General features: G+C 43.1%; 1 protein-coding gene across 1 annotated transcript in view; it reads right to left on the bottom strand.

Annotated features, from left to right (window-relative positions):
- The window catches only part of LOC308377334 (glutamate receptor ionotropic, kainate 1-like), a gene marked incomplete at both ends in the record, with an annotated part of 43,250 nt that overhangs the window by 12,693 nt on the left and 15,114 nt on the right, over positions 1–15,443 (bottom strand). The window contains 9 exons of the mRNA XM_080853932.1: positions 27–230; positions 429–536; positions 3,184–3,222; positions 3,485–3,592; positions 6,924–7,067; positions 7,426–7,599; positions 10,692–10,745; positions 11,427–11,608; positions 14,793–15,050. Coding sequence (XP_080710058.1) covers positions 27–230; positions 429–536; positions 3,184–3,222; positions 3,485–3,592; positions 6,924–7,067; positions 7,426–7,599; positions 10,692–10,745; positions 11,427–11,608; positions 14,793–15,050 — 1,271 coding nt within the window. The remainder of the gene's footprint in view (positions 1–26; positions 231–428; positions 537–3,183; positions 3,223–3,484; positions 3,593–6,923; positions 7,068–7,425; positions 7,600–10,691; positions 10,746–11,426; positions 11,609–14,792; positions 15,051–15,443) is intronic.

The following is a 15,443-nucleotide window of genomic DNA, read 5'->3' as shown; positions in this document are numbered from 1 at the left end:
TTTGTATTGAATGTGAACAGACTCACGTGGTCGATGAGCTCTCGCACCATTCCACTCCATTCTCCCTTGTCATTCGCGGCTCCATATTTGCCATCAGAAACTAATTTCACCTCATAGGCAAAGCCCAGGATGTTGGACAGCTCTTTTAAGAGGTCCAGACAGTAGCCTTCAAAACGGTCATTTCCATACAACACTTTGTCTGATTTCCTGTGCATCACATAGGGATTTTCCTGTGGAGAAGAGACAGGCTGACTTCAGAGGCAAAAGGAACAACTGACAAACCATATGTGGATGTTTTATGTTCATGTCTGTTAACTAAATATTGTAAATCAGTGTAATCTTAATATCCAACACTCACATAAACTACTAAAACAATGACCATTAATAATCAATTAAATATAATTAACTACTGCTTCAACTGTTCTTACCAGTATTGTGGTGACTATGAGTGTTCGGTTGGCCAGTGAAACGGTGACATTACTAGTTTCTTTTGTTTCTGTCAAGTTAAGGCCAGCGAAGGAATTCCACACTCCAATCTGAAATCAAAATCATGTCCATTATAAGGTTCAGTGGGCAGATTTTTTTTTTTTTTACTTAACATTATGAGTATGAAATTATGCATCACATTTTCTCCACTCTTTTGAAGACAAGAATGATTTCGAAAGGGGCAGCATTGATGAACACAAATCAATTACCATTGGGAAAGGTGGTTGGTTTGTTAGGGGAAAGGGTACACTTAAATCAGATAGATATTTAGACCTTGTCTACTGTCCACTGTCAACTGGATACTGTTGATCGAGGACAACTTGTTTGTGCTTAAGGTTTCCAGGCCGATAGTGGTAAATAATCCAGTCATTTAACAGATTAGCACGCAGATAAACGCAGGGTTAAAATCCGATAAATTTAAAGCCACCACAACCCTATAGCCACAAAAACAAAAATGGCAGAATATATATATTTTTTATTCTAGTACAAATCCTCTAAGGAACCTAGACCAAGCCCTATGTGACAAACTGTCATTAGACTTGAGAAACGATATGAAATACAATCAGAAAACCCCTGAAACAAGAGCTCCATAGGCATGAATGAAGGTCTACCAGTCCTATTACCCTTCCACTTTCACTGGCAATTTCTAATCCTGCTGAGAGACAGTTGATGGGGGCCCTGCAGGGATACACATGTTTGCAAGGTCAGTCTAAATGTTACCCAGCTCGTTAAATAATAATCGTTTCAGGAGCTGGTCTGGCTTCACTTGTGCTTTGCTGGTTTCACGCCCTGACGGCATCACACATACTCATTAGGGAGAGGTATTTCACAGCGTTTTTTCCAGTCGTGAATCAATTTTATGGCTCTCTCCATCTGCAAGCTTGCTATTTAGCCATCTGAACTTCTCCTAAAACCAAAGGACACAAGCCACTTCCAATACATGACTGGGGAGGGGATGTGTAGACAAAGAGCCTTGGAGCATGATGAACGAATTACTGCAGAATTTATTACTATATCAACACAGTGTTGACTGCAGGAACTTTTGACTCTTCTAGCCATTAAAAGCTTTCTGTTCTTGTGCTTAACTCTGACATTCATAAACACACCATGCTGTCCTTTTGGTCCTCATATATCTGACGCAGTCATTCCAGGTAATATTGTAAATGGCACACTCCACCTAATCATAAAAAGTAGACTTACAAAATTCTGGGGGGGGGGGGGGGGCAATAATTCCAACACCAATAAAATGACGCAGCTAGCAGGGCTCCAGTAAAACAGAATGGATTACACCTGTCGAGAGGACAGTAAAAACATATACGACAGGAGAGGTCTTTCTTATAAAAACAAACTCAAAATAGGAAACACCAAAAACTACAGCAAAAAATAAGTTAAGCGGGTAAACTAATCAAATGGGAGATGGTGCGAGAGAGTGGGCAGGCGGGAGGGAGTGTTTGTCGTTTTCCTTGGCACGTTAGTTGCATTAGCCAGTGGCTGTCATCATCCTGAGCATGAAACAAGCCACTGCCTCGCTGCAGACATGGCTGACACTGTTTAATAATTCATTTATTAAGGGGGCCGTAAAGTGCGGAGCGTTTTTGGACACCGGCAGTGGCAATGGTGGTCATGAAGCGGTACATCCTCAGGGACGCAAGTACAGGCAGTGGCTTATTCAAATTAATCAAACCTTTAAAAAATAAATTAGCGCTGCCCTCCAAGCATTCGCTCGAAGATTAAGGCCACAGTCGAAGCACACTCGATGAACCTTTGCCTGCTGATGTCTCAAATAATCAAGTGGCCTACTCCCAACAACACGACTGGTACGTCCGGTATACGTGTGTTCCGAATGCGACTCCAAACATGCTTCATGAGAAAATGCCATTATACACAATCTACAAACCTCCTTAGTAGCAGAAGCCATAATATATACCCTACAAGTTCAGTTAGTAGGACCCCTGGTGTGCATTATCAAATAACTCTAACTCAGCTATTACACATTTACTGGGATTTACTGTCATAGGGCGTGTTCACACTTGACTTCTTTTTTTCAACTGGCAGCGCCTTTTTAACATGCAACCCTATGGGAAAAGGAAAAAGGCGGACGCTCTTTTAAAAAGTGGCCTTTTTATAAAAAGCCCAGCGCCTGATGCCTTTTTAAGTTCAATTTTCTCAACTTTTCAGAAAAGCGCTGGGTGACGTGAAGCGCCTTCCTGACAGCTGACCAATCAGGACGAAGAGAGTATTGGGAGGCGTGTAACCTACTAACTTAGTTACTAATGCCCCCTGCGACCCCCTATTTAGGAAGATTTCCTGCATCCATAAACGGTGCATTGGCTGTTCACGATAACCCTCCTTCTTAAACGCAAGTAATTGCATTTTATTCGCCATAGTAGCTAGCTAACAATAAGTAGTCGATAACCAAAAGATAATAACGGGTAATAATGTATCGCTAGAATCGCTGATTCCCATTGTTAAGGTTACAGAATTCTCGCTCAAAAAGCGCTTTTTTCAAAAAAGTGTGAACACGGCCATATTCTTTCGCTACAACAAAGAAAATGTCTGGGTTTGGCTATTCACGCTTGACAAACAAGCCCTGTACAAAGGGATTTAGGGTTCTGGGGGACACAATCTGGTGTGGGAAAATAGGTTTGGGCATGGGGGAAATCACAGTAGAGGGGCCGGAGGGGGGCAACTACAAACCTTTGTCCACTTTTTCTGCCACTTTTCACCTTGAACACGCTAGTGAGACAGGGAGGTGAACAGTGAATGATGTTACCATTTGAGCTTTCAGAGGGATTGATTTCAATAATCTTTTGGTTTTCATCAAACGAAATAAAAAACAAATATGTCAACATGTGTATGAGTGAACAGCTAAATATTGCTAATATTGAAAGACAATATGAACCAACATCAAAAATATATTCTTACAAGAATTGATAATAGCACACAGAAACAGACACAATCTCCCGGGCACTAAGCAGTCACTCTGGAGTCATTTTACCTTGACATTCCCTTCTTCCTTCAAACTGATGAGGTCCAAGTCAAAGTCTCTCCTCAAACCGTCGGTCTTGTTCAGGACGATGCGTCCTGTCAAGCCGTCCCAGCGAGCCTGAAGGGGAGGGAAGCACAGACAGAGACAGAGACAGAGATGAGCTCAAAGGGAGACTGAGACCCCTGAGAGATGACAAGGAGAACACCACTGTAATGCCAGTTTTCTGTCAGCAACCGCTGGGTGATATTGAGGCCTGTCAATCAAATTTGCTCCATAAATATGGCTGTTGTGTGGAGTATCGTGGTGTCTGACTATTACTGACAATGTAAGAGAGTGCAAAAAAGGGTAAATGTTTTGATAAAATAAGCAGACTTTGATATATTCAATGGGATGCCACCATACTATGACCACAAGCAAGCAGAATGGCACCAAACCGATTTTCTTCCTCTTTGATATGGAATGCTGTATATTTTCAAGGTTTTGCTTTGGAAATAGAATGTGAATTCAGACCAGAATACTTTAGAGATGAAATCCATCTCTTTTTAACTGTTGGCATTCGCCGAAGGTTGGACAAAACACAACGGTAAGAAAGAAAGCTTTCAGATGGTGAAGGTGCACAATGCATAAATTAATCCCTTTGAAAAAAACGTAAGCATACAAACATCTTGTTCATCCTTGACACGCCACGCTTCCTTCTACAAGAGCACAAATTGCAGCCGTTGCAGCAATGACTACCAATTCAAAACATCCCCTTAAATAGAGAAAAGGGCTGTTTTTCATGACTTTCATGAAATTTTGCTACTTGCGCTCAGTATGAAAAATGTCCCTGCATCTTGCTCTCATATTAGTGCTAAAGTCACAAAGGAACTTGCACAGAAATTCTGAGCAGAGACTTTTCAACCTGTAAAAATGTCAGAAGAATTTAAGCGGATCTATGCTGTGTGGTAAATGCTGCTGCCACATCTTCGTTTGCCATCGGATGGAAAAGTTAAAATGAATCCAAACTCAGGAAATTCTCACAGAATCCGGGGTGCTGAACTTGCCCATCCCTGTGAGCTCCTTCAAATGTCAGGAACAAACTAAACAAATATGTATGCCATTAAACAAACCCGACTGATGAATAATTCAGTGATTATGCTGTTTTCATTGCAGACCCACACTTGTTCCCAGCAGTGAGAGACTCAACCACCAGCCCTGCTTTTTCCCCTTCTGTCCCTGGAGGTAACGGGAAAGAACCTACTAAACAATGACCATTTAATTTCCACCCCTCCTCCCCCCTGCTCTTAATCTTTAAAGGGATAGCAAAACAGCTCACAATTCAATCACTGAGAGCGCCCGTATTTGTTATGTTACCACCTGTCCTTCCCCGCGAGGTGTGTGAGTGTGTGTGTGTGTGTGTGGGGTATAGCCATTTGTCAAGTGTGTGAGCCATCTGAAGCAGCGCCGTTCTGCACCTGACCGCCGCTGGGGCCCCATTGGCCCGAGTGAAGGTCTGGCACACTCACTTCAGATGAGAGGAGGACCTGCTCCCCCACTACCGGGCGTGCTACAGGGCGTTGCAAACTGTGCCATCCATCCATCACCCCGCGCCCGCTGCGAGGCTGCCACCATCTGCACCGTGTCGCCCCCAAAGAAACGTGAACTCAAGAGGGCCGCAAACACAAACAAACTGCAAACACAAACGAGGTTGAATCTCTAGGGAGTCGTTCTGTGATTAGTTGCCCAGTGTGTTAGCAATGATGGTGGGGGGATTTGGGGGGGGGGGGGGGGGGGGCCGGGCCGATCGCCAGGAGCCATCTGTCCGGCACCAGAGCCATCAGCGCCCGTTGCCGTCTTCGGAGCGGAACAGTGATTACACACGGAAGAGCTGATATGCCACTGTCACACTGACTCTGTCCCCCATCTATCAGCCTGTCTGTCCACATGATGAACTGACAGCATATAATGGGAAACAGTTGAAATGGGCTGTAAAATCTATTACTTGACAAGAAAGGACATTTTTCTTTTCTCCCCTGAATGGTGAGATGAAAAGAGGGAGGGGGGAAGGAAGTCAACAGCCATAATGTGCAGGTTAAGTGTTTGGTTCACATTATGTTGTGTTAGTGTCCCATGTTATGACGGAATATCCACTCATATAATCCATCTGGAAGATGACAGCAATGACACGACACATGCATGGCAGAGAAATCTCGGTTTTCCAAGATAAATATGTGAGCATATTTTCACATAAAAACGCCCAAATGCTCCATGCTCATAAAATCATGACCATTAACTGGGATTACAGCTCCAATAATCTCCGGGAGAGCCAACATCACAATGAGCTGCATCCATGCGCTAATGATGCTGGAATAGAGCTTTTATGGATCATCTGAAGGCAGCATCTGGGGCCATTCAAGCCATAAACCAAGGGGTCGCTCTGTGTGACATCTCATATGCTGCCAGATGCTTTCATGTTGAGCATACTGTCTCTGACATGAGGCATGTGTAGAATTCACCACCCCACACACTCACACTACCCCAATTCCAACAATAAATACGGACTCACACACACAAACACACACACACACACACACACACACACACACACACACACACACACACACACACACACACTGTATAATTAGACTGAATCGAAGTCTAAGCACGAATACATTCTTGATAGAAAATGTTTGGGTTAGAGAGGGGTTTTCCACCCCACATTAATGGCAGCAGGACAAAACAGCTTGATTTTGCTCAGTTTGACAGAGCTGACCTTTCTCTCCAGGACCATAAGCATGTATAATTGGGAGCCATTTGTAGTTTTTTTCCTCTCCTCTTCTCCTCCCTGTTTTTTATTTAGATGTAAACCTTAACCTAAACAGACAGCCAAGAAGGAGAAGAAGAAGAGCATAAACCACGTCCAAAAATCTTCTGGGGAGGTCTGTTCAGGTTTGAGGTATTACGGGCTAATGCACTTCTCGGCAGTCATCTAAAAGCCATCTTTCATGTGATGCATTTGCTCTGTGGACAGGTGCATCCAGTGATGGGACTGAGTTATGGAGCTCTTCCTCTTCACTGAGAGCACCTTAAAGTGTATCTGGGACTGTAAAGATCAAAACGCACATACATCAAGGCCATATCTTCTGTCATCCTTTTTTTTGGAATGAAATACACCACATGTTCCGGCCTCATAAATGGATAATTTCTCATTGGAGTTGTGGAATTACTGAGGGGGAACCTACACTCTACAAAGTGTAAAAAGAAGGTGGAGCACAGTTTATGTCAGGGATGACCTCCAGGGCAGGATATGGTTTCTCTAAGGCCGAGAGAAAGAGAGAGAGAAAGATAGAGACAGAGAAAGAGAGACAGAGAGAGACAAAGAGAGAGAGAGCGCGAGAGAGAAAGAGAGAAAGAAGATTGCAGGCATTTTTGAGGAGGGAGAGGGGAGGGGGGAAAACATTGTTCTCACCTCTTTGAATAGATTCATGAAGCGGGGTCCGTAGCGCCAGGGTTTGTGCCGGTGGCACTGCAGAGAGCTCACCGTCATCTGGGTGGCACGCTGTGATGCCACGGCAACCATGAACACCGCATCATACATCAGAGCAGCATCCGTCTGCAGAGATAAACAGAAAACAGGACTTGCTTGAGCACACGGCGAAACACAGCGTGAAATTCTGTATACCTCAACTTTCAGACTTTAAAATGAATTTAAAATGAATTTGGGCTTACACAATATTTTAGTTGTCTACAAATATTTCTATGTTGTCCATTTGAAATATTAGGGTACCATGCTGCATCCATACTCAAAGGTACAGAGAGGAAATGAGAAAATATACATTTTACCAAGCCATGGAAATATACTGCCAAACTGAAACATGCTTGAACAGATCACTCATTAACTTAATTAATGACTTGGTTCCTTCCTTCCTTCACGTCCATAAAGAGTAAAGACCAGAATGATGAAGACTCACTGTCATAATTCCATTTAGCAGGGAGGTGCCAGGTTTGGGTGGAGCCTGCAACCGCTCCATAGACCACTTCTCCATCACAGAGGCTACGGCTGGGTTGTCCAGGTTGAGCATGCGGAAAGCCGTCATGTTCACTCCGGTGAAACGGTAAGGCTCCAGATCCAAGGCAAACAGATCCTGCAAACAACAACAACAACAACAACAACAAGCCACCTCAGTATAAAGGCTCACAGGCTGACAGTAGCCAGTGCAAGCAGTCAGTGAGAGTTAAAGACATGATCTTCCAGGTAAGAGCCCTGAGTTCTAGTAGGCCAGGGAGTAGAGGTCTGGATAACCTTCATTCATGCCCTTCATCTTAATCATAGTAAATGGCCTTTAAAACTAATTTACAAAACATGGAATAGTATATGTTAAAAACACCATTTGTGACTAAAACGCTTACCCACTTGTCTATCATCTTTCATACTTATGATAATGTTAAGAATAAAGAGACATTTTCAATCTGTCATCTTAAATTACCTACTTTAAAAAGGGTAAGGTCATTGAGGCTATCTTCCCAATAGTTTTGTGAACTTCATTCATCTCTAATTTTCAATCAAAAATCACTTAAAGTTTTAACAGTGGGGCCATACAATAATGTGTTAAATGAAACACTGGAATGATCTGATATAGACAGTTCCAAATAGGTTTCCCCTTAAGAATATTATCAATGTGGGTCACCTACTCTAAGCATGTGGAATTAGGGAACAGACTTTGAATTTGTTCAGGTAACCATACATTGCATGTTATATACTGTTAACTAAGAGTGGGAAGAGTGGGAGTTGTGTGATAAGATGAAGAAGTGATAAGCGCCCTTCACAGTGAAAAAATCTACACAGTGGGCCCTAATTTCATAGGGCAACGTGCTGTGAACTACGGGTGTGATATAATAATAGTCTGCAAATGGTGTTACATCAAAGCATAATTGTTTTTCGCATGTGAGCACTCCTAGGACACTAGAGTAGCATGTGTCCACTCATAGGACACTAGAGTAGCGTGTGTGCACTCATAGGACATGAGAGTAGCGTGTGTGCACTCATAGGACACTAGAGTAGCGTGTGTGCACTCATAGGACACTAGAGTAGCGTGTGTGCACTCATAGGACACTAGAGTAGCGTGCGTGCACTCATAGGACACTAGAGTAGCGTGTGTGCACTCATAGGACACTAGAGTAGCGTGTGTGCACTCATAGGACACTAGAGTAGCGTGTGTGCACTCATAGGACACTAGAGTAGCGTGTGTGCACTCATAGGACATTAGAGTAGCGTGTGTGCACTAGCAGGACATGAGAGTAGCGTGTGTGCACTAGCAGGACATTAGAGTAGCGTGTGTGCACTCATAGGACACTAGAGTAGCGTGTGTGCACTAGCAGGACATGAGAGTAGCGTGTGTGCACTCATAGGACATTAGAGTAGCGTGTGTGCAATAATAGGACACTAGAGTAGCGTGTGTGCACTCATAGGACACTAGAGTAGCGTGTGTGCACTCATAGGACACTAGAGTAGCGTGTGTGCATTCATAGGACACTAGAGTAGCGTGTGTGCACTCATAGGACATTAGAGTAGCGTGTGTGCACTAGTAGGACATGAGAGTAGCGTGTGTGCACTAGCAGGACATTAGAGTAGCGTGTGTGCACTCATAGGACACTAGAGTAGCGTGTGTGCACTAGCAGGACATGAGAGTAGCGTGTGTGCAATAATAGGACACTAGAGTAGCGTGTGTGCACTCATAGGACACTAGAGTAGCGTGTGTGCACTAGCAGGACATGAGAGTAGCGTGTGTGCACTAGCAGGACATTAGAGTAGCGTGTGTGCACTCATAGGACATGAGAGTAGCGTGTGTGCACTAATAGGACATTAGAGTAGCGTGTGTGCACTAATAGGACATGAGAGTAGCGTGTGTGCACTAATAGGACATTAGAGAAGCGTGTGTGCACCAACAGGACATGAGAGTAGCGTGTGTGCACTAATAGGACATTAGAGTAGCGTGTGTGCACTAACAGGACATGAGAGTAGCGTGTGTGCACTAATAGGACATTAGAGTAGCGTGTGTGCACTAACAGGACATGAGAGTAGCGTGTGTGCACTAATAGGACATTAGAGAAGCGTGTGTGCACCAACAGGACATTAGAGTACCGTGTGAGCACTAGCAGGACACTAGAGTAGCGTGTGTGCACTCATAGGTCATTAGAGTAGCGTGTGTGCACTAATAGGACACTAGTGAAGCGTGTGTGCACTAATAGGACACTAGTGAAGCGTGTGTGCACTAATAGGACACTAGTGAAGCGTGTGTGCACTCATAGGATATTAGAGTAGCGTGTGTGCACTAGCAGGACACTAGAGTAGCGTGTGTGCACTCATAGGTCATTAGAGTAGCGTGTGTGCACTAATAGGACACTAGTGAAGCGTGTGTGCACTAATAGGACACTAGTGAAGCGTGTGTGCACTAATACAACAAGGAAAGGTGACCAGACATATTCATTTGTGGGTGTGCTGTTGAATTTGTTGAATCGTCGTATCAACAGGAATTCTGACATGTACTGTGATGACAAGCCACTTATCATTTGTTTGGTTCAAGTCCAACATCAGTGCATTTAAACATATAGGCCTTATACACAGACATGAAAGGCTACACAGCTTTTAGGCGAAAATATTGATGTCAAATAGAGTGGAAAGGTAAGTGAAGAGGTTAGCAGGGATGGCTGGCCTAATTTCTTTAGGGGAAAAAAGTCTTATGTGGTGGAGAAAAGCACTGTATATGCGCTTATCACTCGACACACAAAACACATCAAGGTCGTCTTCAAAGCCTTTTCTTGCAAAATAATGAAATCGTTTTACAGAGTTTTATTGGCAAAACAGTCCCAGCCATACTCCAACAGAAGAACAAAGAAAAGCTTTGACTGCACAACAAAAATTATTTAAATGGAGTGATTTGGGAAGGGAATGTATCCGTCTATCTTGGGTCATCTCTCTACAAAAATGATGTTGCATTCTAAATTTCCAATAAAGTTCTACCCAGAACATAAAAATAGATTTAATTATGAGACGACTTACAATACATGTTTATAGGGCATCTGACAAGGCTTTTATATGTTTCTGGCCTAGTATCTAGTAGCTATCTAGCACCTATTAAATTGGGCCCTATAATGACTTCAAACTGCATGCATTCCTTAACAACTGAAAACAGATAAAATATTGGAGTAGGACTTCAGGTGAGGGTTGCCAACTTACCAAAGTAGTGAAGAAGAAATGGTAGTACTCTGTCATCATTCCCATTGACATCAGCTAACAGAGCCAAAGACAGGGGAGTGTACAGCATGACACAGCAGAAATAGATAAGAAAGAAGGCAATATGTTAACATTAGATGTCCACCTTGACATTTCTGGATCAGCCTCTGAGCCTGAGCTGTTCCCCCCCATAGGCATTCATATCATGCACATTATGGCCCTGGTGAAATTGATATAGATGACCAAAATGAAAGTCTTTAATCTAGCCTAACTTTCTAGCCTTCTCTAATGCATGGCCCGCAGCGTCTCCAGCATGACAAAAACACTACCTTCATTTCCATTTGAATTCCAAGGAGCAACTCAGCCTCATCTGCATTATTTGACTAAATAAGTTCAGCGAAAGTTCACACATTCCCAGCAGCAACATGTGAAATATAACGTTTGGTGTAAGCTTCCCTCTCTCTCTCTCTCCCTCTCTCTCTTCCTGTCTGTCTGTCTGTCTGTCTGTCTCTCTCTCTCTCTCTCTCTGTCTCTCTCTCCCTCTCACACATAAACACAAACACACACACTCACACATACACACAAACAAATGTCTTTTAGTATCTTCAATATGTGGTGTAGTCAAGTATGGTCAACATGTAACTAAGTTGAGTCAAAATACTACACAAAAAGTGTAAAATCAGTAGATGTTGCACGACGGATGTCTAATTGAAGATTCCTTCGGTACTGGTACTGAACCTGTTTGAGGAGCTCGGCAGCCATTTGGTAGGAGCAGTCAAAGATGACGAAGAACTCCTTCCCTTTCTTCATCTCCTTGAGCAGGGGCCGGGCGTCCGAACTCCCCGTGGGCAGCTGGCGTATGCGGACCTTCAGGTTGTTCTTGGACGGCGCTTTGATCAGCTCCTGCATCCGCATCAAACCTTCAGATCACAATGAGACAATGGGAAAGGAGAACATTTAATACAAAAAGGAATGTGAAAATGAAAACCATTATTGAACCACAAAAGAGCCACAGAGGAGTCTAAGACTGTGGGTTCATTTAACATAGGACATGTATTCTTCCTCTTGTCTGGCGAAGAACTACTTTTAAAAATGTCCAATCAGAGATAGAGGAAAGAGAGAGAGATGCAGAGAGAAAGAGACCCACCATGAGCCCTGAATTCAACAGTTCCCATATAGACTAATATTGGGAGTATACATATTTTATAAGGGGCAGTGATGTGAATTATTTAACTGCACAAGTTCAATATGAAATTAAACGAATAAAGAAATCCATCACTTTGTTATTAGCCAATGCCTTTGAGCCATAATTCTTTACTTCTCTCTTGAATGACCGTAAGCTGTCTTTACAAGCTCTTTGACCCAGGAAGAAGACAGGGGACATATGACCTCTGCTAAATAAATGTGCCTCTGGTGAGAAGACTGAAATGCAACAGAACATGATAAATTGCTGAAGTGATAATGCTAATATATACATTCTATGAAACACACTTTAATCCTCCATCACGCATACTACTGCACTGAAAATGGGACAATTATAAAGCAAATGTGACAAAACCCAAACAGATGTCACGACTTCCAATCACATAATCCGTTACAAGTTTCAATTATACTTTTGGACCAACATCATAATAACGATGGGATGATACTGAAAACTATGTATGTCACCTAGATACTATATTATTTGCTGACAGACAACTGCGGAATAGGGGTAGTCTGGGGTTCGTTGGTGTGTGGCTAAGCTCCTTAGGTGATTCATGCATACTTGCATAGGTGAGCAATAACTAAGAAGTAATTTTGCATAATATAAATGAGCACTGCTCGAAGATCAAATTCAATAAGCACTAAGAAGTAATTCTGCATAATATACATGAGCACTGCTCGAAGATCTTAACAGGAATTGTTTTTTGACGAATCTGGGCCAGGAGTGGTTTTGATTGCAGTACCCCAAATTTAAGCCATGATAGAAATTGAATCTACAGGGCACGTGAACGACCTCTCCTCAGCTTTTATCATAGTTCACTCCATTCCTCAAACTCACTGTGTAGCTAAAGATGAAAACCTGAACTCAGAATGCAGGAGATGAATCAGTGGAGCCAAGTGCTTCAGAGAGAGCACAGCTACTGCAGGCTACATTTGCATTGGCATCTGGTCCCTGGGCTTCCCTAATGACTCTGTAATAACATTGGTTCCAAGTCAGTGGCCATGAATCTGACACACTGATCATCTTGAAGCTGGTAAATTCGATACAAGTCTTTCCTAACGAAGCAAATCTTTCCTGGCAGAGAATCATTTCTCTGTGTGAGAGCAGACTCTGACATTGGGCTGCAAAGCTTTGGTGGACCCCCTGCTGAAAAACAAATATGATGGCCTGTGAGTGGGGTGTAGCGGAGGGGTGTGGAGGAGCAGTGTAGTGTGGGGTGAGCAGACTACGGTTGGCCAGCCATTATCCAACTCGGTTGAATGCACTGAGTAGATTTAACAAGGTACAGTAGCCAAGGTAACACCAGAATGTGGACTGCAAAAGATTTTATTCACATCTTGCACAGAACCGATATTACATTAACTTTGAATGGATGGTAATGAAATACCTGACTTTATTTAACCTTATTCAAACACATAGTCTGGAGTATAATGAACCGATAACGCATTCCTCTTGAAAGCCCTGCTCAAGCAATTAAGTTTGTGAAATCACGGGTGATTCATAAAAGAAGTTGTAAGTTAGATTCTATCATGTGGTTTATAGATATGATAAAACACAGACCACTCTGTCACAGGAATCCCACGGGAGTTAGTAAGGACCAGACACAGCCAGGAGCTCTATACCTCACCCACTCCGTAGACTCAGTGACCTTTCGAAAGAATGGAGTCATAATAATAATAATGGGAATATGCTCTGAAGCGTGACATTTCTCACTTCCTCAAATCCATTTTTTTCGGACACAGGCTTATGGGAAAAGAAGCACCTCATCTCCAGCTGAGCCAATGGAGACAGTCCCGAGACAAACGCCGGGCTTTGCTGGAGTTTTCAGAGCAGATGGAGAAGTCAGTCTCCCATATGATATGCTGTGCCTCGAAATTAAGCAAACATAGACGGACTCCCCTATTTCACCCCCTCGGAGCGGAGCCAGAGCAGGAGAAGAAGAGACGCCAAGGCAGGCGGTGTGTGTGTGCACTCCATTGAAATGCTAGTGGTCTCAGCATGAAACAATCTCGCAAATGACATCTCAGAATAAAAAACAACACAGAATCTTTGAACTGGGATGTCAACAATGTGTCCTTTGTACTTGCGGTAATGCATTGAAATGTTGTTCAGCCAACAGGAGAAGACACCACTTGCGACTCATTTCACGAATGTAAACACCATGCGCACACACTGCTCTCCTCAGATCTTTCATCTAACTCGTGACACTTTCAGCAAAATTGCTCTTAGATCGCAGAGGTTTTAGCTGCATTTCAAAAAGCTATTTCTTATGAAATAGTCTAGGCATATTATGATTATGGGGACCATAATTTCAGGGGACGTTCCACAACCAACACCCAGCCTCTGTACTGGGGAGGGAAGGTTACAATCAGTGCAGGTGGTCTCCATCATGACTGTGGCATATCAGCAGAGGATAGCAACTAAATATAATGAACAATGAAATATATTTTTTAAAGGCATACTGGCAACCATCAAAAAACATAAGTGCTGCCAAGAGACATACTAAGTCATTTGCAAATCAAAAATAGCACAAAACGCCTACATTATTCACAGAAAAACACAAACAAATAGTTCTGTATGACACTGAATGTGTTGAAGGTCTGGTTGCTCTACTAAGTACGAATATTTACTCGATTGGTATTCAGAGAAGTTTTATCCAAAGAAAATTACAAAGAAGTTAATGTTGAGGTTTTTAGTGAACAACACCAACACAAGAGTTGAAAAACCCACTAAACCCACTAAAGACCACTAAATGAGCAGTGTAATATGCAAGGTATTAACAGGAATTGAAAGACCAAGCAAGACTTTCACGACTTTTTCAGCAATACATAATAATCAGGAGTTCCAGGCAGAAAACACAACCGAAACTACATGACACGTGAGGACATGCAGACCCCCACCTGTGCTGTCCTCATACACAATGGTAACAGACTTCCACTTTAAGAAGGTGACGATGTCCAGGATGGCCCGGCTAATGGAGGTGTACTCCGGGTAGAGGTTGATGTAGAAGGTGTCCTTGTTGTCCACAGACGGGTGCTTCCAACGGGTCTGGATGTGAGGCACCTCCAGGGCGTTGCAGATGGACTGGACGGCGCTGACCGAAGAGGTGTGAGAGGGGCCAAAGACGGCAACCACTCCTAAGGCCAGCTGATCACACACTGAGGGACGGGGAGGAGGACAAAAAGAGTCAGACAGAAGGACATGTAGAAAGATGAAAGCACAAATAGAGACACTTCACACTGATAATACCTATATTAATCATGTCTTTGTGTGGTGGCATTTATGGAACTTGGACCAGACAGGTATTTATGTATACATTATTTACACATAATGTTTACAGCATTCAATCAAAAAATGCTCCTTTACCTTGTAGTTGTTAGTAATTATACCATATACCCCATGAACCTGCAAAGCTACTGCTTACTCACAGAACACATACAGGGTTTTCAAGGACTGACTAGGCTGAATGACACCTTCAGTGTGGGATAACATCACCTGACCTAGGCAGTAGGCAGTGTGAGATTCAGCTGAACCTCTACTGCCCTGAACAT

Source organism: Sprattus sprattus, assembly GCF_963457725.1.
Source record: "Sprattus sprattus genome assembly, chromosome: 1".
Classification (NCBI taxonomy): Eukaryota; Metazoa; Chordata; class Actinopteri; order Clupeiformes; family Clupeidae; genus Sprattus; species Sprattus sprattus.
Note: the sequence above shows the minus strand (reverse complement) of the source record. Positions and strands in the feature narration are given on the sequence as shown.